Below are 22,070 nucleotides of genomic sequence, written 5' to 3' on the forward strand. Positions count from 1 at the left end.
CACCCACAAAGTAGCAATAATAATAATAACAAAAAGCATACACAACGCCCGACAACAACGAATAATAATAAACAGGTGAATCACACAACAAGAAAAAAATAATCTCGGAGCCGTCTCGTTTAACGGATCACATCAATTATTTCGTCTTCATCATATATATGTATATATATATATATATATATATATACAAGTTGACAGTTTTTGTCGTTATTTGACAATAACGATGATTTAAAAAAGTAAGTAGGAAAATATGAAGATTGAAAAGCACATTCAACACAAATACGCACATATATGTATGCAATATATGTACTGCACACACATGTATGTCTGCAGTTTTTAAAGAGTGAAAATAAAATGAAGTGTTGTAATTTGAAAAGGTGATCAAACAGAAGAAGTAGAACAACAACGTTGCACGTTCACATGCAGCAAGTGCATCAAGCTTTACCTGCACTAATGTAACACAACGCCAACCACCTTTCAGACTCTGCACTTAAGCGTTCGAATGATACATTTCGAGAGAATCACCACTGCCGTCTGAATCTGGAGATTGATCGCTCAACTTGCGCTCGAGCCTGACTCCAGTAACACCACTGGACTGTTGTTGCTGTAGTTGTGGATGTTGTTGAAGTTGCTGCTGCTGTTGTTGGTAGTAAGTGTGGTGCTGCAAGGCTAGCGCCGCGTGGTCACGACGCATGACTAAGGTCGTGTGCGGGCCGCTATCTTGCCACACCCATTCTGACTCAGAAGAGCGAACCCCTGACTGAATACTATGCGAACCCGTTTCGTCATGCTCACCTGCTCGCAAATTACTAATCAGTGGTCCTCCTCCACTAACACGGCGAACAACGGTTGTCGTTACATTGCCCTGTTCATCCGTGCTGGTAAACTGCTCGAACGACCCGGATCTCGACAACATCGCGTTCGTCAATGATTCTATTGACTCGGAACCGGTGAATCGAATTCTCGAATTCACGGGATCCGTTTCACGAGTGCTTACCGTGCGCGTGATTACCTCGTACGAACCGTCGACAAGTGGCCGACGAGTTTCAAATCGCGTCAAAGATGTCACAAAATCACCATCACCACCAGCACCAGTAGCAGCATTGCCAGAACCGACGGCAGTCCCACCGAAAGACCGCGACCCGCTGAAACAATCACTTACAAACGAGCGACGCTCGTCTACTGGAGTATCCGGATCAGCATCCGGCTGCTGGTGTTGTTGTTCATCAACAACAATGGTCGATTCTTCCAAATCTCCGCACAGTGAATCCCTTTCTGCCAACAGTTCCTCATCACCGTACTCTTGAAACGTTCCTATCGTGTCACAGCTCAACAACGCGCGCCCTTCACCCGGTTGCTCTTGCAAGCCGTCCGCATTGTCTGTTTCGTCAGTAGACATTTCAGAAACCGTACTAGCTATTAAACTGTCCTTGTCACTGCTGAACATTATTGACTCAGCCGCAATTTTAGGACCTGACTGAAGGAGGTTGGAATCTTGTTCTGGCTCAAGTGAATCACTCCGGGACAAGTTCGTGTCCTGTGCTTGCGCTTGTTGCTTTGACATCCTCATTGCATACCCTTCCAACGAATCCATGCTTGTAGTGAACATGATTTGCTGCTGCTGCTGTTCACCTACAGTTGGCGTTGTACGACCAGACTCAACTTGCTGTTCCACAACAGTAGCGAAAGAGTCTCGTTCTGGTTCACTGACCGATTGTACATCCTCACTATCACTTTCTTCTTTGATATCAGACAATGTCATCATCAGTGATGATTCCCCGCCACCTTCAGCTGTTGTTCCTTGTGCACATTTCTCACTTGTGCCCATCATCGTTAGCTGCGCACTGGACTCTTCGCATTCGCGTTCCAATCGCTCGAACTCGGCAAGCGAGCTAACGGAACCGTTGCTAGAACGTTTGTTTGCTAATGGGAGATTGAGTGCCTCAGTTTCAGAACTGCTAACGCTGCTGTCACCCATTTTGATATTCATCATCAACTCACGCTCGAAACGTTCAAATTCCAACAGCGAACTCGTCTCAGAAACGTTGTCCATTGAACTGTGCTTGGACGATCGTACCGTGGCGGGTCGCTTCCATGGCGAACCAACTGCCTCTTCTTCGCTAACCTCAGCCTCAGCCACTGTTCGCAATTCCATATCAGGCGACTGTTCCTCAGATTTCACCGGTGACTCCTGCGACTGCTGTTCTTCCACTTCATGCTTTTCAGCAACAAACGGCGCAGACGCTTCAATGCTATCTTCTGAACATACGCTCGTCAAGAGCAAATCATCCGGTCGAACTGGTACAGGGCACGTGCTTTGTTGCTGTCCATTGGCAACTTCTGCTATCAAGCCATCGTCTAACGTGTAAACCATTTCCGAATCCAAACACGCCGGTTCAACCTCATCCACTTCTGGACTGCTCATTTGAAAACTGCCCACTGATGCTAATACTGGCTGGTCAGACACTGTCTCACTTTCGTTCGAAGGGGACTGATCCACCTGAACAACTTGTTCAGGTGGAATCTCTTTGATCTGGTCACCAGACCACTTCAAACATTCAATCGGCGTCTCCCAGACTGGATACGGACTGCCAACCTTAGCCTCGACCAATTCAGTTTCTGCAAGTTCCGCATTTTCATCAGGCGATTCCACAAATACCCACTCTTGATCATAATCATCTTCCTCACGAATTGACTGTACTGCATCGGAATGCTCTTTTGAAGGTGAAACTGCCACGCTGACCATTTCACCACTACTGTGCTGCACAACCGCTTCTGACGATGCTTGCCTTCCAATCAGCTCATGATGGACAATACTGACTAATGGATCATCTACGTGGACAAGAGTCTGCGCATCTGAGGAATCCTGTTTTCCATCAATTACAAACTGCTCCGCGCATCTGATTTCAAGCTCATCTCCCTCAGTTTGCACTTTGAATTCATCTTGAATTGGCGTTTTACCCACTTCTGCATTTTCACATATTGTTGATGCAACAGACAACTGAGAATGTCCAACACTGTCAGCAACATCCTCAATGTTAACTAATTTTCCAATATCAGCGGTATCGGCAAAAGAGTGCACTGAAGAAGTACCCGCATTTGCACCGCCTGCGCCTGCTTCTTCAGCGGAAATTGACAACTGACCGGCAACAGCGTCTTGCTGGGTACCTAATCGACGCTGAATATCATCATCATCATCATCCTTATTACCTGTCATTGCTGAGCTGATCTCATGTTTCTCATTTGGAAAAGCATGCCAACCGACTGGTGCCTCGTCATCGTCAACAACTGATTTTTTACACAAGAAATCGTCCGCTTGATCTAGATTACTAACTGTCAAGTTCAAATCGACTGCTTTTCCTTCACTGATGTCATCAACGGACGGTGAAAAAGAATCCAGAACTTGCTTCTGTTCCTGATCAACAAGAGAGTCAGAAGAAAACTGACAACTTTCCATATCTGCTGTACGCGCGTTTCCCTCTGACGTGAACGTAAGCCGTGCAGCACAAACAGAATCCTCATCCAAACCACTACCGTCATCATAACGTAATGAAACAAACGCGTTTGAGCCGACATTCACGTCTGCTGCATCACAAACAGCAGAGCTATCAATTTCTGATACAAAATTTCTATCACCAGCATCAATCCCACACTCCGCATCATCATTCAGAGATAACTTTTCAACAGTTCGTTCAACAACAGTATCTTTGCAATGCTGCTGCGCATCAATATCATCAATTCGATCAGTTGCACCAGGGTGCAACTGAAAATCCGCTGGCGTCGTCTCAGATGACAACAAATCTGAATGAATAGAAAAATCAGAACTCATCGGTTTCTCAGCACTAGTTGCCACTGCTGAGGACTCCGGAAAATCAACTGCAGTATGGCCAGTATGAAAAGCACACTCTTCCGTAGCATCACTGGCACTTTTGTCATCATGACCTTCATGGTGTTGCTGCAACAAGTGAAGAGTTGGCTGCTCAAATAGTGGTTCATGTTCGACAGCACTAATTTCTCGATCATCTACTGTGCCAGTAAAACTTTCACTGCGCGAAAATTCTTCACCAGGGCTCAACATTTTAGATGAGACATCTTCAGCGCAAACTGCTTCAATATTCAGTGCATGCTCAGCTTCGCGTACTTCTTCAACAGCTACTTTCAGAACATCCGTTATTAGCGCAGCTGCGCTGTCTCTGTGGGCAGATAAAATACAGTTTTCATCAACATTTTTCTCCTCTTCTTCTTCCGTCTGTTTCAGTGGTACTGTACTCTGAGATTCAGTTGAACGATCAGTTGTTGCTTCGTCAGCAACGGCTGATTCAAGCTGTGGTTGATGACCAATGCTAAACGAATGGTCATCACCAATGCCGCCACGTTGCTTGGTAATCAGCTCCCCTCCAGCTACCATTTCCGCTGAAGGAGCAACACCTTCACGAGCGGCTGTGCTACTAGCGCAGCAATGCTCATCGAGGGCAATTTTTGAGAAAACTCCACCATCTTCAACGCCTTCGCCTCGTTCTTCCACAGACAACAAGTCTGTCGCGCTAACTGACTGCGCAGTTAAACATTGCTCATGCACCTCAGAAAGCACTGACGCAGCTGCAGACACTTCAACGTCAACGCTTCCAGAACTGTCTTCAGTTGGATAGAAAACAGCGCCAGCACCAACCGAAAAAGCAGAGCTCATCGGCGTGTCAGTTTCAGAAAGCGCTTCAAAGTGCTCGTCATCGTCAGCTTCGTGCTCAGTTCTCTCAGCCTCTGGCTTTTGTTCAGGTTTTGATTCATCAGCAACTGCATTCAATTTCAGAGATGCTACTGGTGCTACAAATGCAAATTCCCCTGGAAGTGTCGAAGCACCACTGCCTTCTTTCCGAGTAGAATCTGAAATTCGCTGTTCAATATCAGGCAATGCACCAGCATGAACATCTGCATAACTGTAAAATGGAAGAGAATCCAGAATCGCTTTTTCGACTAGCTGATTCTGCAAATTGCCCTCTTCTTCTAGCATACTGTCGTGTGGCTGCGGCGCTACTGGCTGCACTGGTAAAGTATCACCGCTGCCAGTAGTCATCGATGCATCGACAGCAGGTTGTTGATGAACTTCTTCCAATGGAAACGGACCGCTGTCAGACTGCTCCTCTTCTGCCAGTGGTTGAGCTTGTTTGTCAACAAAACTTTCTTCCAAGCCAATGTCACTGATTACAGCACGTGTGACGCGTTCAAACTCAACAAACTGTGACAATGCAGACAGTGCAGTGTCACACGGATCAGCTGATGCTGCTGCTGCTTCTACCTCAGGCAACGACACTTCATGCTCGTCCATTTCCATTCGTTGCTGCTCAGCAGTGCTTTCAACAAAGCCAGTCTGATCAGTCATGCAAAGCGGACTCAATTCTTCCGGTATTGAAAAATGCTCCACATCACTGGGGGTCGACAGCAGCTTGTCTTCGTTGTCATAGGTCGAATATTTGTCTGTTTGTTGCTGCTCACCACTGGTGCTTAGGCTGTCCAGTAAAATGCGACTGTCACATTCTGCTTGATGAGATATTGCAAACGCTTCAGCAAGAACGTCATCAACCAGTTGCTCGGCGAGTGATGCTTCAGGTTCAACCGCAGGTATGACATCTGATTCAGTGTCAGCTGAAAATTCAAAAGAATCCACTTCCAAAGATGACGGCTCTGGATGTTCATTAAAGTGAATTATTCTACTTGAAGACTCTTCACCAGGCGGCTGAGAAATTTCTGACAAATCAATTTCTGCTGTTGACCTTTCGACAAAGTTATCAAAAAATGCATCGCTTGTCTCCGCCGCATCACACTCGTAAATGTCGTCAGTGTCCGGTGATCCGCTGATCAGACTTGCCCGAGTGACGCATATTTCTGGTGCAGGCACAGCGACAACCGCTCCATCGTTCAAAGGCTCTTCTTGCTCTGACAAAAAATCCAACTCGGACAACAGTTGAACTTTTTCAGGAACGTCTTCTTCACCAGTCGGTGACGGCAAGTTTCCATGCAATTCCACACTCGCATCATCCAATTTTTGCGCATCGTCGTTATCAGCACCAGAATCGACACCACTGCTTTTCCGTTCTACGACCACTCGATAGGTTGTTTTCATCCATCCAGACTCAGCGATTGAAATCTGACTTCCAAAACTGGACGCAAGTTCCGCTTTGGTGAGCGCGCTAACGGCCACATCAGAGGGCGCATTTCCACCACCCTCTTCAGTTGCATCCGCCGAACTATGCATTAATGGCCCAGCCAAACTGCGCTCAGCACTGATTTGTTCGACACCGAGTGTTGAAGCAGCGTGACGTTTCAGCGCCTCCTCCTGTGACCGTTGCTCCAACATTGTCAACAAACCATCTGAATGAACTCGAATCAACGACTGAATATGCTCATCAACGGGAACTGAAGCGCCAGACTCGTCCAAAGCAACAATCGACCTGCTGATTTGCTCGGCGCTCTCAGACCGCTGTTGAACTGCCTCCACCACAGCCACCTTTTTGCTGCTCAAACCGCCGAACATTCCGCTGAACATACCTTTCATTTTCTGCGTAAACTTCACCTCAGGTGAAGGTTCCACTGCAGAAGTTTGCAGCCTGCTGGAATCTACGGGAATTCCACTGGCGATACCATATTCGGCAAAACCAGCTGGTTCGTTTATAACAGTTTCGTGCACACTTCGTAGAATATCCTGTGATCCTCGATGGCTGTGACCAACGGCTCTCACGAATGCCGTTTCCACGTCTGCATCGTCACTCTGCTCTACTTTGCTAGATACTGTGGTGTCTTTGTAAAACTCCACTGAAATTGGTCTAGCACCGATCGTGAAAGTTTCGACATAATTGTCATCAGTTTTGTAGGTAGTTGAGCTTATTAGCAATGATTCATCGCCGTCTTTCTTCAATTCCAATACTTCCATTGCAGGAAGCGCCGTTTCTGGGTCAGGATGATGTTCATAATCTTCTGTTGACCTATGAGCCAAATTGTTCACTGTCGACTGAATCACATCAGCTGAGAGTTCAACACCATCTGTTGTTGGTTCTGGTGAAAACGGCTCAGTGTCAACAACTAGCTCAGCATCAGCACCTGGTTCTGGAGACAAACTCCCCGCTGAACCAATACGTTGAAAATAAGATCTCTGAACATGAAATTCCATATCTGATGTGCCAGATCGAGCGGGAGCATCGTCGTCGACCACCAAAGTGGCGGAAGCAGGTGCACCAACAACATCGAGCTTTTCTTTCTGTTTTTCACCATTATCTTCTTCTTCTTCTTCTGCCAGTAATGAACCACGCCATGATCGTTCAGTTAGAGTTGGACTCGCTTCAGCTGTCCGGTAGTCACCGCTTTGACTTGCACCAATTTTGCACGTCTCGTAAATTCCGTGTGCTTGGCCTTCGCTCTCTTCTGCTAGTCGGCTACTGTCCTCATATGAACCAGTCGACATAAAACTTCCCCCAACTAGAGCAGATTCATCTTCTTCTTTGATAATCGTTTTATGATCCTGACCATGGTCGAATGGTAAGACACCTTCGCCAACTGCGGTAGGCGTAATTGGCGAGCCTTCGATCGGAGACAGCATAAATGTCCGTTCCATCAGCACTGCTGGAGCGAAGTGCTCGTCAGGGCTGAGCATACCCTCAGAAATATCGTGAATACGATGGAGCAGTATAGCGGAATCAGTGATCAGATGGCCGGGAATCTGCCGTCGATCATGCGCCTCTTCGAAATACGGTCTCGAAACTGGAGGCACTTCACAAAACACAGTCTCTTCGTCGTCATCGTCAACAGGCCTGTCTTCGTCAGTCAATAATTCATCCCTGCGAAAAGGAACATATCCTGCTCGCGAGTCATCATAGCATGTAGCAGAAATTGGTGTGCTTGATTCAGCATCTATTTTTCCAACAGCTGAATCACCTAATCCTCCACTGTCTGATTGTTCCGTTGCAGCAGTGTTCGACCGCTGGCATACATTCATCGGTTTGAAGAGGCCATCAATAACATTCGAATAACTGTACACTGGCACCAAACTGCCACACTCGAACTGTGTTGCAACACGACGATGCTGCTGCAGGCCGCTGATTACGCCAACACTGCTGTAAATCAAGTAGGATTCGTCAAGCGCTGCCTGTTCAGCAACAGGCGCGGCTGCAATTTGCTCCTGCTCTTCCTGCAACTTCTTTTCGATAAATTTATCTTTCATTTCAATTTCTGCGTCATCGACCGCTTCAACGCTGGCAAATATCAAATCCAAAGAATCTTCGTGTTTGCTTTTCATCATTTTTCCACATATCCAACTTTTATCAGTTCCGGACGTTTTAACGTTATCTCCAGGTTTCAAAATCAGTTCCATTGAAGCTTTTGAGCCCGTCAATCCGTCTGGTGATTCCACCAACTTTTCCACATCATCAACAGTGTCACGTGCAAAAAAAGTTGACAACAGTGGGGTAGATTGATGAACTTCTTCTTCGCCTGCAATGCCAGGTCTGGTCAGCTGTTGGTCAGTTTGGCTCTGCCTCTGCCCACTGTCACATTCACCAACGACTGATTCGGCGGATTTCTTCTCCAATTCCATTTCAGAATCACTGACGTCATCAACGACAGCTGACATGTGTGCTACATCATGCTCTCCATTTGAGGTCTCCATTTTCTGCATATCAGTTTTACCAGTAGAACGCAATTTGTCTTCAAGATCAACTATTTCAGATTTGCAGACAACTGAAGTTGACTGATCAGTAGTAACAATCGAATTTGACCATTCGTGCTGAACTTGATCCGTACATTCCGTTACGGGCACATCTTCAGTGGCCAAAACCAACGAGCATTGTTCTACTACACGTACATGATGCTTTTCATCATCAGGATGAAGCACTGCAGTGTCCGATACAGACAATACAGGCTCTTCCACGCCTAAGCTCGGAGTCATTACAATCACAGTACGATGATCATCAGTTTGAAATCCTTGAGCAGTAGGAGGCAGATCTTGAAAAGCCACTACAGGTTCTGATACGGGCAATCCAGCTTCTGCCGTCCATTCTTCAGTCTTTTGAGCGTGCGCTTCAGGTATCAGTTCCAATGAAGCTCGCTGATAGTCAAGCAATCGGTGTTCTACAAACGATTCCACTGGCACAGCATCGGCCTGCTCACACAGATCATACAATTCTGTACAATATCGAATCTCCAGTTCATCAGCGGCTGGAGTCATTTTACCGGTCTCTTGATGAACAGTCCTAACGGTGTCATCCGCAGATAAAATTGCTGTTGTCTTCAAATTATCAAGAGACGGTCCTACGACGTCACTGACCACTGGTCTACCCACGACTGACTGCGACTTCTCATACACTGCTCGCACAGATTCAGCAGCGGCCGCTGATTCGACCATTGACGTGTAGCGTTCTTGTTCAGACTGCTTGTGCACTTCTTCCTCTCTTACACCCTTTTCGAATTGTTCAATTTCGGTGCTAGCATTTTCTTCCAGGAACTGATCGAACCGCTGTTCTGTTCTGACACTGACAGGCTTCTTTGCTTCCGAAAACTGTGAATCAGTTGCTTCTTGTAAAGTCGAAGCTGTGTGCCATTGACTTTGTTCAGGCATATGCTGTTCGTCCAAACCGAACAATTTTAATACTTGCTCTGCTGACGACAGACTGTCACTTCGGGTGGGCAGCTCAACTGCATCAGCAGCAACACGCGTAATTTCCTGCTGCTTCAGCGGCTCAGTTTGCAACTGCATCCTGCCACCACGTGCTTGTTGTACTTGGGCAATGGCTTCGTTCTCAGCAACCACACGCAGCAGCTGCTGTTCCCAATCCGCTCGACCGTCTCGTCCCACATCTGATGGCTGGTCGACTGTGATTTCACTCAAAGCAGTTGCGTTGCTTTCAAAATGCAGTTCTACCGTTTGTGGCTTGTCGTCTGCATCAATCAGTGATGGTATTTGCTCGCCGACATCCGGTACGTAAAGCTGTTGATCAGCGAACGAGACCGGCAAGTCTGGACTAGCGTTTGTCGAAGTTGGTTTTGTGCTCAGATCACGCAATACTTCAGTATCTGGCAGTTCTGGTTTTTGCACTGTTAACAATTCACAACACTGAGACACCGATCCAGAAACCGGTGCTGACTCCACCAAGTGTATTTCAGAAGGAAAACTCTGGCGAATCTGATCCTCTACAACATGCGCCGCGAGTATGTGCCCGTCTAAGTTTGGCTGCTGTGGCAACCGCGCGTCCGCACCCTTTGTAGAACTTTGTGAAACCCGCATCAGAGTACTACCAACTCGTTCAGGAAACCCGAATTTTTTCCTCTGCATTTCCATATCCCACTGCTCGAAGTGTTTAATCCTATCTCGAACTGAGACCCCATCCTCTTCTGACTCTTCTTGTTCTTGTTCTACGCGCTCACTAAGGTGCCCTTCACTCAAGGGAGATCGCTCTTCTGAAGGGGATGTACCAACTAGCTCTCTGCTTGGCTGTGAGACTTGGGGTGGATTATCCTCCACCGGGGACATCTCCGGCAAATCCAGCGGCAGCTGGTGAAGCATAGACGCTGATGAAGGGAGTTTTTTTTCAAACATAACTCGACACTGCGACACGAGTCCAACAGGACCAGCAGCGTACAGATTTTCTAAAAGTTAGTATACAAGCAGTTAGTTGGCAGATATTTTCTACTAACTGCAGTTAGCAGCGAACAGATGATGGATAACAGACTAAAAGGAAAAACTCTCGATCAATTCTTAGCGCTGAATCAGATAAATAATACAATACAAAGAAACAAAAATAAATGAATGAAGAAATGTCATCACGGACATTCTTCACTGTGTACATACAATACAACAACATCAACATCAGCAGTAAATACAATCTGAAAATTTTCCATATCATGTGACATAAATTCTTCAACTTGTAGAAAAACAACGCACAAGTACACAACAAGTTATGAGAAGACAATTTTGCTCAATAAGAAAAAAAAATTTTTTAAGACTGAGAATTAAAATGTTCACAAAACACAAATACTATGAGTGTGTAACAGCAGTAGATACGTTAAGCAAATCAATTCAGCTTTAAGAAACGATTATCCGTTTATAAATAATATGATTATAAATTATTTACTAAAATTTGGCCTAACATCCAATTCAATTGAAATAACATGTCCAATTTTGTCAGTGAACAGACAAGAAAACGAGCAGACAGACATTCGAGGAGTGGAAGAAATAATTGTGCACTGCTTGAATCTTCCAGTTTGAATTAAAGAATAAACCTATCACGTTGAAAACGAAATCTAATTTATTTTCTTAACCAACAACAGCTGACCATCTATCTCATCAACAAATTAAATGTCCATGCAAAGAAGGTGAAAAAGAAGCAACAAACGAAATTGAAAACCCATCCATAAAAATACGAGATCAAAATGTACGAATATGAAAGACTGAAGAAAAGACTTACAGTGTAGAAAGCAACAGAGAAAAAAAAACTAAAGCGCAGAGTATTTTGATTGTAAACTGTGTTTAAATCGTTAAGTGGCCAAGAAAACTAAATCACACCAGGCAACACATTAGGCAAAGAAACAACACAAACAACACAAACGAACAAACAAACAAACAAACACACAGTAATGCAAAACTATACGGAGCGTTGACGCTTTTTGCGCCTCCAAAACCTAGAACTAATTATAACTGAACAACGGATACTAATACTAAGTAAGTGTCGGTGAGCGAACAAGCAAAAGCAAATATAGCTGACAAAAGAAAAAAAATGTAAAAAAAACTGCACGCAGACAGACAGTATGTGTTCAGCAGGATAAAAGCCACAAAACAACAGTGTACTACTAATATTTTATAGGATAAAATTTTCATTTGATCATTTTTACCTCCTCCACCTCCTCCTCCTGCAGCTGGCGCGGCTGGCGACAGTTGAATATGCGCGTTCTTATCCAAAACTCCGTTGAACACTGCATCGTCAACTTTGAGTCGTATTAATGGCTGGCCAGACGTGCCAGTCGTCGCAGTACCTATCCGCAAAGTCACTGTTTAGTTTGATAACACTAAATCTATTTGTTGGCCCCTGAATTCTATCTTTCATCAATTCAGACAACACTTTCAGAGGTCGTTATTTCACAAATATTCTGAACACTAGAAATGTCTGCTATTGAAAAATCATCTCTCGTCATTACTCAGAATATAATTTTTTACATCCCTCTGTTGGGGGATGAAAAATGGAAACTAATCAAATCACCACCGATAAATCAAATCTGGCCAGCAAGTGGGAGTTGTAAAAAAGAAGAAGAAGAAGAAGAAGAAGAAGAAGTCTTCGTCAAAGCTTGCTTCTACATATCGTTATTGCTCAACGAAACAGCCTGCGCGTTGCGAGAGGCCTTTCTCCAATAGCAAAACAACACAACTGAAAAACAATCACTCACCTGGAGATGAAGAGATCTCTTCAACAATCGGCTCGCCAGTGGGCGTGTCACCGAACGTCTGCGTTGTAGTGACCGTCTTTTGAATTGGCTTGCCGTCGGGACCTAAGGAAAAAAAATTGTCCTTGCTCACCACTTTTGCATGACTGAATCAACTTCAGCAAAATTGATTATCATTTTATTAAGTAATTTTGTTTGCACGCTTTCCCCGCTTCATTTTTCCTCCAATCACCTTTCACAATATTACAATGCATCGCTCGTTGGCTGATCAATTCACGAATATGCTTCAGGTGGATCTTTTCAAAATGAACTTTGCCCCTGGTGCAAACTTTTCCAAACAACTTAGCTTGATAAACTCTTTAAAATGTTGGGTCCAGTTAAACTGTTCTAAAGATGCGTCTTCAAGCCGGCTTAATCTCACAAACTTGCACTTCCACTGCTCCAGAGTACGACTACTGAACAAACGAACGAACGAGAATAGATAGATATAAGCAGTCGTCGACGACGACGACAGAGGATGTACGTACATACGTAAGCACGTAAGTACGTACGTTGGCGCCGAGAAGGATCTATTTTTATTCCTCTAACATGGCCGGCCGACAACGCGCAATCATCAATTGATGCCGTCCTGTTCAAAATGCTAGTTCGCTCGAAGCAAACTGAAAACAATGGAACATGTAACAAACGGCGATGATTAATCATCAACTTTCAAATCAAATAATCCACACACATTCAGTCGCTTCTAATGGAAAAGCTTCTTATTAAAATAAATGCATATATTCAGTTTTTGTGACGAAACTTTACGACGAAAGACTAAAGTTGAAGCATCAACCGCTGGTGGAAATTATTCTCTTTTTTCCATTCCAAAAATAACCATTTCACACACAACATGCTCTTACGAACACCAAATATATATATATATATATATATATATATTCTTGATAAAACATACGTGTCAGCAGCTCACCTTATTTCCCGTACGTCAAAAACCACTAACGTGTCGTGTGTGTACGTACAACGCTACACTCGTGTTCAACAACACCGATAGCGTGCTAATAATCTTCATTTCTTTAAAATTTCGAATCGAAACTACTTTTGAAATCTGAGATGACGTGCCAAACATTTCATCTCACTGCATCTATTATGAATATACGTTTTTTCCCCTTGCTCAATTGCTTTCTCCGACTCCACAAATCATTCGATCTGTGTCTATCTGCCATCTTTGTAAAATTTCAAATATAAAAATCCATCAGTTTGGAATATCATAAATGTCACCAATTTTCAGTTGCCTTTTGATAACAAAATACAACCATCGTATAATAAACCACCACACATTATTACATGGGATTCCAACAAAATTCAAAAGCATTAAAAACAAATGCAGAAAAACTGCTTACCTTCACTAAGAGTCCGAGTAGTGGTCACTACTCGCATTATTTTTTTCGTACTAACAAGATGACCATCTTCAACGTATCCCTCTTCAAGAGTTTCAGTTTCTTGCGAAGTTTCGACTGAAAAAAATTCATAATCACATATCAATGTTAAAAGAATGCCAAAGAAAAAGGAAACTATGAAAATCATCTTTTCCTTTTCTTCTAAGAAAAATCACAAACTGAAGAATAATTCAAATACATATATATACGTATAATGAATAATAAACTGACACGCGCGTTTTATTTTAACGTAACCCTGTCTATTTTGGTGTGTGGCCTGAGAGAAAATTACCATCCGTATTTCGAGAATAATCTTCAGTGTCGATGAAATTCGACAAAGAAACGGTCGGCAAACAGCAATGAATGACCGGCACGCCGGCAAACAAGCCTTGCTGCACAACAATCGCCCGTTGGTCAACGTCTCTCGGTTCGTCATCCGACAAACATTCCCCGTGCTGACCGCTCCAGTGCTCTGCTTCGTATAACTTTTCAGAAAAACCAGGTTCCACAAATCTGCCCGAATCGTAAGGGCGTAGCCGCGTTGTCAACTCACCCAACACTGGCCAACCGTTGAACAACCCTTGCACAACGGCACCGGATGGTGTGCACCGGTGAACGTATGGCGGTTGCTGTTCGTTGTCATCGTCCATTTCACTCGAAGCAACCAACAACTGAAATTTGCCGTCACCGCTGGACGATTGTTCGAAATCATCACGATCATCATCCTCAGAAGATGACCAACCACGCTCGTCATGCTCACCGCTCCAATATTCGGCTTCGAAATGTCGAACTGCAGAAGCCGGTACAAAAAATTCTGGCGATCTTTCTAGCAGTGGTTCCGAAATTGATGCCCTCAACAACGGTGAAGAAGTAATAATTAATTCGAAATTAGCCATCGGTGGGCAACTTTTCTCCTCCAGCGGCTGCTGTCGAATCAAGTGACTTGACCGTTGTTCATACTCATGATAAATCTCTACTGCTCCAGCAGGACAAGGTTCATGCAAACTGCATTGCCCATGCTGAACTGTGTCGCCAACACCGGCGGCGTTCAAATGCTCGACCTCGAGTCGCTCTGAAACTGACCGCAACTCTGAAATTAAATCACCATTCTTCTCCTCTTTTCTAAGGAATTGCAAAATCGTCCAACTAAATCCTACATCATCCATCACCAATAGCTGTTGGTGTAACACTGCACTGAAGACGCAAAAGTAAAGCAAACAAAACAAACAACCGAAATCAGCAATCAATCAATAATCAAAGCAACTGAGATCAACTTGGAAAGAGATAAAGCCGCTTTCAACAACTGCAAGACAAAAATCGCAGGCAAAAAAATTATAAACAAACACCATTTCTTTCAATACCGTGGCAGCAAATTCATTCCCCTCCTCTCCATCCCCCCCCCCTAGTTGTCTGTCTTTATTTCTGATAAGCAGCAGTCAGTAGTGACACACGCCAGGCAAGCAGTAATTCAAACATATTTTCGCATTCAAAAAGCAAACACACATAGGCAAACGCGCGAACGAGCGCGCACACACTCTCTCCACTGATTCTATCTATATATCACACACTTCCATTCTCTCAGTAACTGAGAGGTCATCATAATCATCAAGTAAATGCTGCAGCTCAAAGAGAACTTAAAACTGAAGTGGCACAGCTGTGCCCAACTCCCGTTGCTGATGATTATTCATTACTCTGAGTTGAAAGGGCCATGAAAAAAGCCAACCACTGAAGAATAACAATAAACTTGTAAAAATCTCCTCGATAACTCAATGCTACTTACATGAGCTAGGTAAATGAGAATCTGTTGCCGATAAAATTACCAAAACACTCTGTTGCTTTCCTCTCATAAGAATAAACTGGCAACGCACAGGCAAAAAGCAAACAAAAAAAAGCAAAAATTTCTAAAATTCTACACATGTACATGACAATTATACACCGGCGATCTTTCACCGGAAGAGGGTTCGTAACACACTTCAAATTTCGTACTGCTCACTTCAAATATATTATAAAATCAATATAACAACGACTCACCGTTTTCTGCACTCGACGAAACTCTGTTCTTCTCATTATCCTGTTCCTTCTTATCCTGCACAGTCTGATGTTCCGGCTTCAGAGGTTCCATTTCCCATGGCAATGGCTTTCTTTCTGGCATTGTAATCACAAATTCACCCGAATCCTGGCCACGGCGCACTTCCACATTCAAAGTGACTTCGTTCACGTTTTCCAACAGACGTCCGCCTTCTTGGATCCAAACATCCGAATGCGTACTGATAAGATCTGGAAGATCAGAATCCGTACGGCCACGGCCACCAGGTTCAACAAAGTGTACCACTCGGCGCACCACTTGGGTTGAAGAACGATGTCCATCACTGGCGTCACCGTTATCTGCTTCAAATTCATTCACACCACTGTCGCGGTAAATCAATTCACCGGGCTTGTCGAGAACAACCGCAGCAGTTCGCTGTTGGCCCACCGGTACAGTTTCGTAACTGACGCGTCTGTCTGTGATGGCTGACGACACTGATGGCTCCATTGAAACCACACCCTCAGTCACTTCATCTAAACTACTCGGCGTATAACTCAGAGATACATCTCTTCCAGGTGAATCTTCTTCAACAACAATCACCCCAGGTGACAAACTATCTGCTGCAGCGAAAGGCTTGACATCTTCAGTCAGATTTGATTTTTCAACATTGCTCTCCTGATAACTGATCGAACTTGAAGAAGTAGGAATTTCGCGGGAAACGGGTGGTGATTTCGTGCCGGGTTTCTTCAACGACGATGCTTCATACTGATGATATTGCTCCATGTAAGACGTGCCAGGGTCGACATTCTCCATTTCGTCCAACGAACTGTCTTTGTATGTCAAACAACTGCTGGACGGAATCACCTCCTCCACTGAGCTCTCTGATGTTTTCGACAGCAGAACATCCGTTGCGGGTACTTTTGCTTCGGCGTCGGCTTGACCAGCCGAAGAGTAGCCAGAAGACACTGCTTTGGTAGTAGTATTCCAAAGATCCAAAAGCACTTTAATGGAACTGGACTTCTTACCTGATGGAACCTCCTGCTGATACTGGTCGAGATAGGATACATTTTGATCAGCGACTACCTCATCCAAGCCACTATCGTTGTACACTAACGCCTCAACTGGAATGACATCTTCGTCGCCGTGGAGTTGCGCAACTCCGTCACTCCCTTTTTTCTTCAAATTAGCTTCGTGTTGTTCATACAATTCCAAATAAGACACGTCTCCTTCAACAGGCTGTGCTACTTTTTCCAAACCACTGTCCTTGTAAACCAACGCACTGCTAGAATCAAATCTGTCTTCTGCAGCTCGTTGCAAAATCACGTCGTCCTTTTTCAAACTTGCTTCATGTTCATCATACTGTTTTAAATATGACAACGCCATGTCAGTGTCGGCCGTTTCTTCTAGGCCTGGATCATTGTAAGTCAGAGCAGATGAAAATGGTTTCGTCGGCTGAATTGAACTGTCCATTAATTGTCTGGGAAATCTGTCAAGTTCCTCTGGCAACAAATCATGCTTCTGTTGATACTGTCTGATGTTCACATCAGCGCTGCTTGTTTGATCAGGCTCAACTAAGCTACTTTCCTTATACACTAGAGAAGCAGACGGCGCTGTGACATTCAACTGCGCCGTTGCTGTATGATCTGTTCCGGCTCTGCTTGTTATCATGCTTGACTCATACTGTCTGTACTGTTCCAGGTAAGATACATGCGGATCAACTTTGTCCACATCTTGCAAACCACCATCTTCTTTATAGGACAAAGATCTGAACTGGGCCGTGTCGTCATTAGAATCAGATGGTTTTACTATTGAAGAAGAAGTTTCAACTTCTTTTTCATAAAGTTCCAATCCTTCAACAACATCACCTTCAACAAAACAACGTTCAGATTCATCCAAGCCACTATCATGATACGTCAACGATGATGACGGTGAACTTGGAACACCTTGACTAAAGCTAGCCGAATGCGCAAATGTGCTGACAAATGGAATGTCTTTTTTCTTCAAAGATTTCTCATATTCACGATACTGTTCCAGGTAAGAGACATTTGGTTCAGCAGAATCCACTTGCTCCAAACTACTGTATCTATACGACAACGGCTCAGCAAGAACAATTTCACGCTCAAAACTGGGCAATTTAACAAATGCACTTTCCGCTGAGCTACCACCACCCTTCAAATTTTTCTCAAACTGCTCATACTCTACAAGGTAGGATACAGTGGGGTCCATTTGAACCATCGGCTCCAAGCCATTTTCCTCAAAAGTCAAAAGTCCAGCAGCAACGACGTCTTTGTCAAAGCTGGACAACTTTCCAACTTCGGCTGCCGCAGGAATAACCTTCACAGTTGACGATTCATATTCTTCATACTGTTCCAAATAGGACAGGTTTGGATCAGTTATTTCCATCGGTTGCAAGCATTCATTATCTTCGTATGCCAAATGAGCTATTTCGCCAGAGCTTGGCAATTTACTCGCCACTGCTGGTGCATCTCCCATCGGAACATCCTTTTTCAAATTGTCCTGACTCTCATCATCCTGTGATACATGGTAGCCCAAGGCAGAGCAGCTCACATCCACCGGCTCCAGAGAGCTTTCCTTGTGGGACAATGGGTCAATTTTTGCATCTTCTTCATGCAAAGATGCTGAGCGCTCTGTCACAACTCTTGCCGTTGTTTCACCGGCAGGCTTCAAAGATAATTCATAATCATCATACTGTTCCAAGATAGACATTCTTTGGTCATGCTGCTGCTGTTCAACTGGTTCCAAAACACTTTCTTGGTAAAACAATGGACCAGTATGCACAGCATCTTTCTCGACCAGTGATTTCTGAATGTTTGAACTCGCTGCCAAAGGAACTTGCTTTGAGGCATTCTCGTAAAGACAATACTCGTCCAAATAAGATGATACCATTGGGTCGGTTCGATCAACCGATTCAACAGAACTCTCTTGGTAAATCAAGCTGCCTGGAACCTCGCATTCACTGCTGAGACTAGGTGATTTTTTTGCAAACGCACTCATAGCAGGTACACTTCTTCCTTTTAAAGACTTTTCAAACTGATCATACTGTTCCAAATAAGACACACTCAAGTCAGGTTGTTTATCGGTTGCTTCCAAACAACTTTCTTGGTAAATCAACTGACCAGCTGGCAACACGCTTTGCTCGTTCGATGACGTCGACGTAGAACTTAACGGAGGGACAGTTTTCGCTCCCATCGATTCATGCTTGTGATACTCTTCCAAGTAAGAAACAATTGGTTCGATTTGATCGACAGGTTCCAAATGATCTCCTTCGTAAGTCAAACTGCCAGGAATTTCACCTTCACCGCTGTGGATTGACATTCGCTTTGCATCTGTCTTCACAGAAGGATCTCCTGTCAAAGACTGTTCATACTGGTGGTATTGCTCTAAGTATGACACGTTGAGATCAGGTTGTTCTTCAGTTGCTTCTAAACAGCTCTCACGATAAACCAACGGTGTAATGAGTGCATTTTCGTTTTCCGTTGACGATGGAGATTTATCAGTAACTGAGCTGAACGACGACGATTCAGGTTTATCACAGACCACCTCATGCTGGCGGTACTCCTCCAAGTATGAAACGACAGGCTCGATTCGTTCAACAGTTTCCAAAGAATCGTCCCGGTAAGTCAAACTGCCAGGAATTTCACGTTCACCACTGTGGATTGGCATTCTCTTTGCATCTGCTTTCACAGAAGGACCTCCTGTCAAAGACTGTTCATACTGGTGGTACTGTTCTAAGTATGACACGCTGAGATCAGGTTGTTCTTCAGTAGCTTCCAAACAGCTTTCACGATAAACCAACGGTGTAATGTGCGCATTTTCGTTTTCCGCTGACGATGGAGATTTATCAGTAACTGAGCTGAACGACGACGATTCAGGTTTATCACAGACAACCTCATGCTGGCGGTACTCCTCCAAGTATGAAACGACAGGTTCGATTCGTTCAACAGTTTCCAAAGAATCGTCCCGGTAAGTCAAACTACCAGGAGTATCTGCTTCACTGGAAAAACTGGTCCATTTTTTTACCATTCCACTGGAACTCATCATATGCTGGAATGGACCTGCCTTTTTCAACGACTTCTCATGTTGATTATACTCTTCCAAATAAGACAAATTCGGATCAGTTTGCTGAAACTGTTCCACAGAACTATCCTGATACACCAAGGAACCAGTGTCCATTGTCAATTTTTGTGCACTGCTTGAAGTTTTCTCTTCACTCAACAATGATGGACTTCTTTTTTCTTTCAAAGATGACTCATACCGGTGATACTCGTCTAAATAGGACAAATTCGGATCTGTCTGCAGCACGGGCTCTAAACTTGTCTCCTGATAAATCAGAGGACCAGTGGTGGTCCTCGTTTCGTGACTCAACCGTGGTGCTCGAGTGAGTGAACTATCCGTGTCAGGTTTCTGATAAGTGTCAGATTCTTTCAAAGAACTTAAGCTTGCAATCAGTTGCGCATTAGGTTTTTCCAATTCCTGCTTCCCCACTTCGAAACTACCCTCGTAGACTAGCGTGCCCTCTTTAATCGGCAGCGTACCACCTTCACTTAAGATCGGTTTCAGTTTTGTCACCGGATATTCACGCGTGGCCTCAAGTTGTTCGCTGTGCTCTAGATTCAATGCACTGGTATCGGCGTGATCCGGCACTTGTAAGTCACTGTCTTCGTAAGTAAGTGAACTGCTTGGTTCCAACTGCCTTGCAGCAGTAGTTCGTGCTTCGTGCTGTTTGTACTGCTCCAAGTAGGAGACACCAGGTTCAACGTGATCCTCCTCTTCTAAACAACTGTCCTTGTAGAACAAAGAACCCGTCGCTTCAGCAGCTGCAACTGGCAGCGACGAAGTCACCGGTCTGCTGCTTAAAGAATCTCTAGCTACAGTCGACAATTCATACTTGTGGTACTGTTCCATGTAAGACAAGCTGGGATCGACGGTTTCCAAATCTTCCAAGTTGCTGTCTTTGAAAAGTAATTTTTCTTCACGTGGCAAAGAAGCCCGCTTGGAAACGGTTGGTGTTTTCACATCGCTAGATAGATTTCTCGCATTTTCTTCATAAGATGCGTACTGATCAAGATAAGAGACTGGCTCGTTCAAATCTGGCTCAGGCTCAATTCCATCGTCTCGATATGCCAACCGACCAACACTACTGACAGAAATTGCATCGGATTTAGTTTGGCTCATGCGCTCAAGCTCATGCTTTGTTGGTAAGAGGGATTGCTGTTGCCGTTGCTGAACATCATCAACGATCAACGATGCCGTAGTTTGATATGGCAAACTGATGTCGCTTGCTGTAATTTCAGCTCTACTGAACGGTGGTTCTCTGTCTGACAAAAGAGCAGTCGTCGGAGATGAACTCTGGCTCGTCGCAACGCTAACCCACTCTTCAGCCTGCAGCGGACTCAATCCACTGCTGCCACGATCGTAAGCCAGCTTGTCGACGGTCATCGGTTCAGCAGCACAACTTTCATACGTGCTCGTCGTCTCACTTTCTGCCGAAAGCCTGTCATCCGGCTTCCGACCGCCGAGTAGAACCCGAATTGGACACGGTTCCGATACACTGTGCACGTTGGTCACCTCAAACGATTGGTTGCCTTTCAAATCTAAGCGAAGGTCTTTCGGCGGCAAGCTGATCGCCGGTTGCTCATCGTACAGCAAACGATCACCTGCATACACAGGATACGCTTTATTAACAGCTGCAACATTAATCTAAGTGAACAAACAGCACACAGAAAAAAACAAAAAGGTAAAACGCAGAGCAGACAGTGATAAGCGGGAAAGACACACCGCAAAGCACCCCAGTAAAAATAAAGCAAATAGCGGCAGCTAACCAGAGTGGTAATAACAAAGTTTATCGAAAAAAAATTCGACTGAGCTCTTTTTCATATAGTGTAATGAAAAGTATCAGAAAGCGCGTTTTTGGAAAGAAAAACAAAATAAAGCAAGCGTCTCGACAAAGGCGACATAGCGGTTTTGAGGCAGGATGAGAAAATAAATAATAAGCAGATTGAATAAAATATCATATTATTAATTAATGTTATTATCATTATTACTGTATTATTAAAATTAAAATTATTATTATTATTGTTATACATTTAGTTATTATTTAAATGAATAAAATATATGATTATGCATAAAAGATTGTAAAAACTAATTTACGAAGGATAACGGCAAACAAGCGG

General features: G+C 44.2%; 3 protein-coding genes across 3 annotated transcripts; all 3 read right to left on the reverse strand.

The window, feature by feature from the left end:
- Positions 1-490: 490 nt before the first annotated feature.
- On the reverse strand, positions 491-10,546 carry Tsp_02710 (hypothetical protein). The gene has a single exon (XM_003378991.1). The coding sequence runs from the start codon at positions 10,544-10,546 to the stop codon at positions 491-493; it is 10,056 nt and encodes a 3,351-aa protein (XP_003379039.1).
- Positions 10,547-12,412: 1,866 nt separating this feature from the next.
- Tsp_02711 (conserved hypothetical protein) lies at positions 12,413-15,016 on the reverse strand. The gene is given in 8 exon segments (XM_003378992.1): positions 12,413-12,522; positions 12,650-12,763; positions 12,843-13,076; positions 13,415-13,469; positions 13,551-13,630; positions 13,815-13,928; positions 14,143-14,940; positions 14,956-15,016. 8 exon segments carry the CDS (start codon positions 15,014-15,016, stop codon positions 12,413-12,415), a joined length of 1,566 nt encoding a protein of 521 aa, XP_003379040.1.
- A 514-nt stretch (positions 15,017-15,530) lies between these two features.
- Positions 15,531-21,774, reverse strand: Tsp_02712 (hypothetical protein). The gene is made up of 4 exons (XM_003378993.1): positions 21,720-21,774; positions 15,882-21,584; positions 15,787-15,842; positions 15,531-15,575 (listed from the first exon to the last, which is right to left on the reverse strand). Exons 1-4 carry the CDS (start codon positions 21,772-21,774, stop codon positions 15,531-15,533), a joined length of 5,859 nt encoding a protein of 1,952 aa, XP_003379041.1.
- Between the last annotated feature and the right edge of the window lie 296 nt (positions 21,775-22,070).

The sequence above is a fragment of the Trichinella spiralis genome (genome assembly GCF_000181795.1).
Source record: "Trichinella spiralis strain ISS 195 chromosome Unknown Scfld2, whole genome shotgun sequence".
In the NCBI taxonomy this organism is placed as follows: Eukaryota; Metazoa; Nematoda; class Enoplea; order Trichinellida; family Trichinellidae; genus Trichinella; species Trichinella spiralis.

What these genes read in the sequence shown, in the direction of transcription:
- Tsp_02710 (XM_003378991.1), bottom strand. Translation starts at nt 10,546, where the DNA reads ATGCTTCACCAGCTGCCGCTGGATTTGCCGGAGATGTCCCCGGTGGAG.
- Tsp_02711 (XM_003378992.1), bottom strand. Translation starts at nt 15,016, where the DNA reads ATGGATGATGTAGGATTTAGTTGGACGATTTTGCAATTCCTTAGAAAA. An exon ending in TTATTCTCGAAATACGGATG is followed by an intron (nt 13,929 to 14,142) that starts GTAATTTTCTCT and finishes AATTTTTTTCAG; the next exon opens with TCGAAACTTCGCAAGAAACT. An exon ending in GCATTGTAATATTGTGAAAG is followed by an intron (nt 12,523 to 12,649) that starts GTGATTGGAGGA and finishes TTTTTTCCTTAG; the next exon opens with GTCCCGACGGCAAGCCAATT.
- Tsp_02712 (XM_003378993.1), bottom strand. Translation starts at nt 21,774, where the DNA reads ATGAAAAAGAGCTCAGTCGAATTTTTTTTCGATAAACTTTGTTATTAC. An exon ending in ACTTTGTTATTACCACTCTG is followed by an intron (nt 21,585 to 21,719) that starts GTTAGCTGCCGC and finishes TTAATGTTGCAG; the next exon opens with CTGTTAATAAAGCGTATCCT. An exon ending in CTTCCGGTGAAAGATCGCCG is followed by an intron (nt 15,576 to 15,786) that starts GTGTATAATTGT and finishes GTTATTCTTCAG; the next exon opens with TGGTTGGCTTTTTTCATGGC.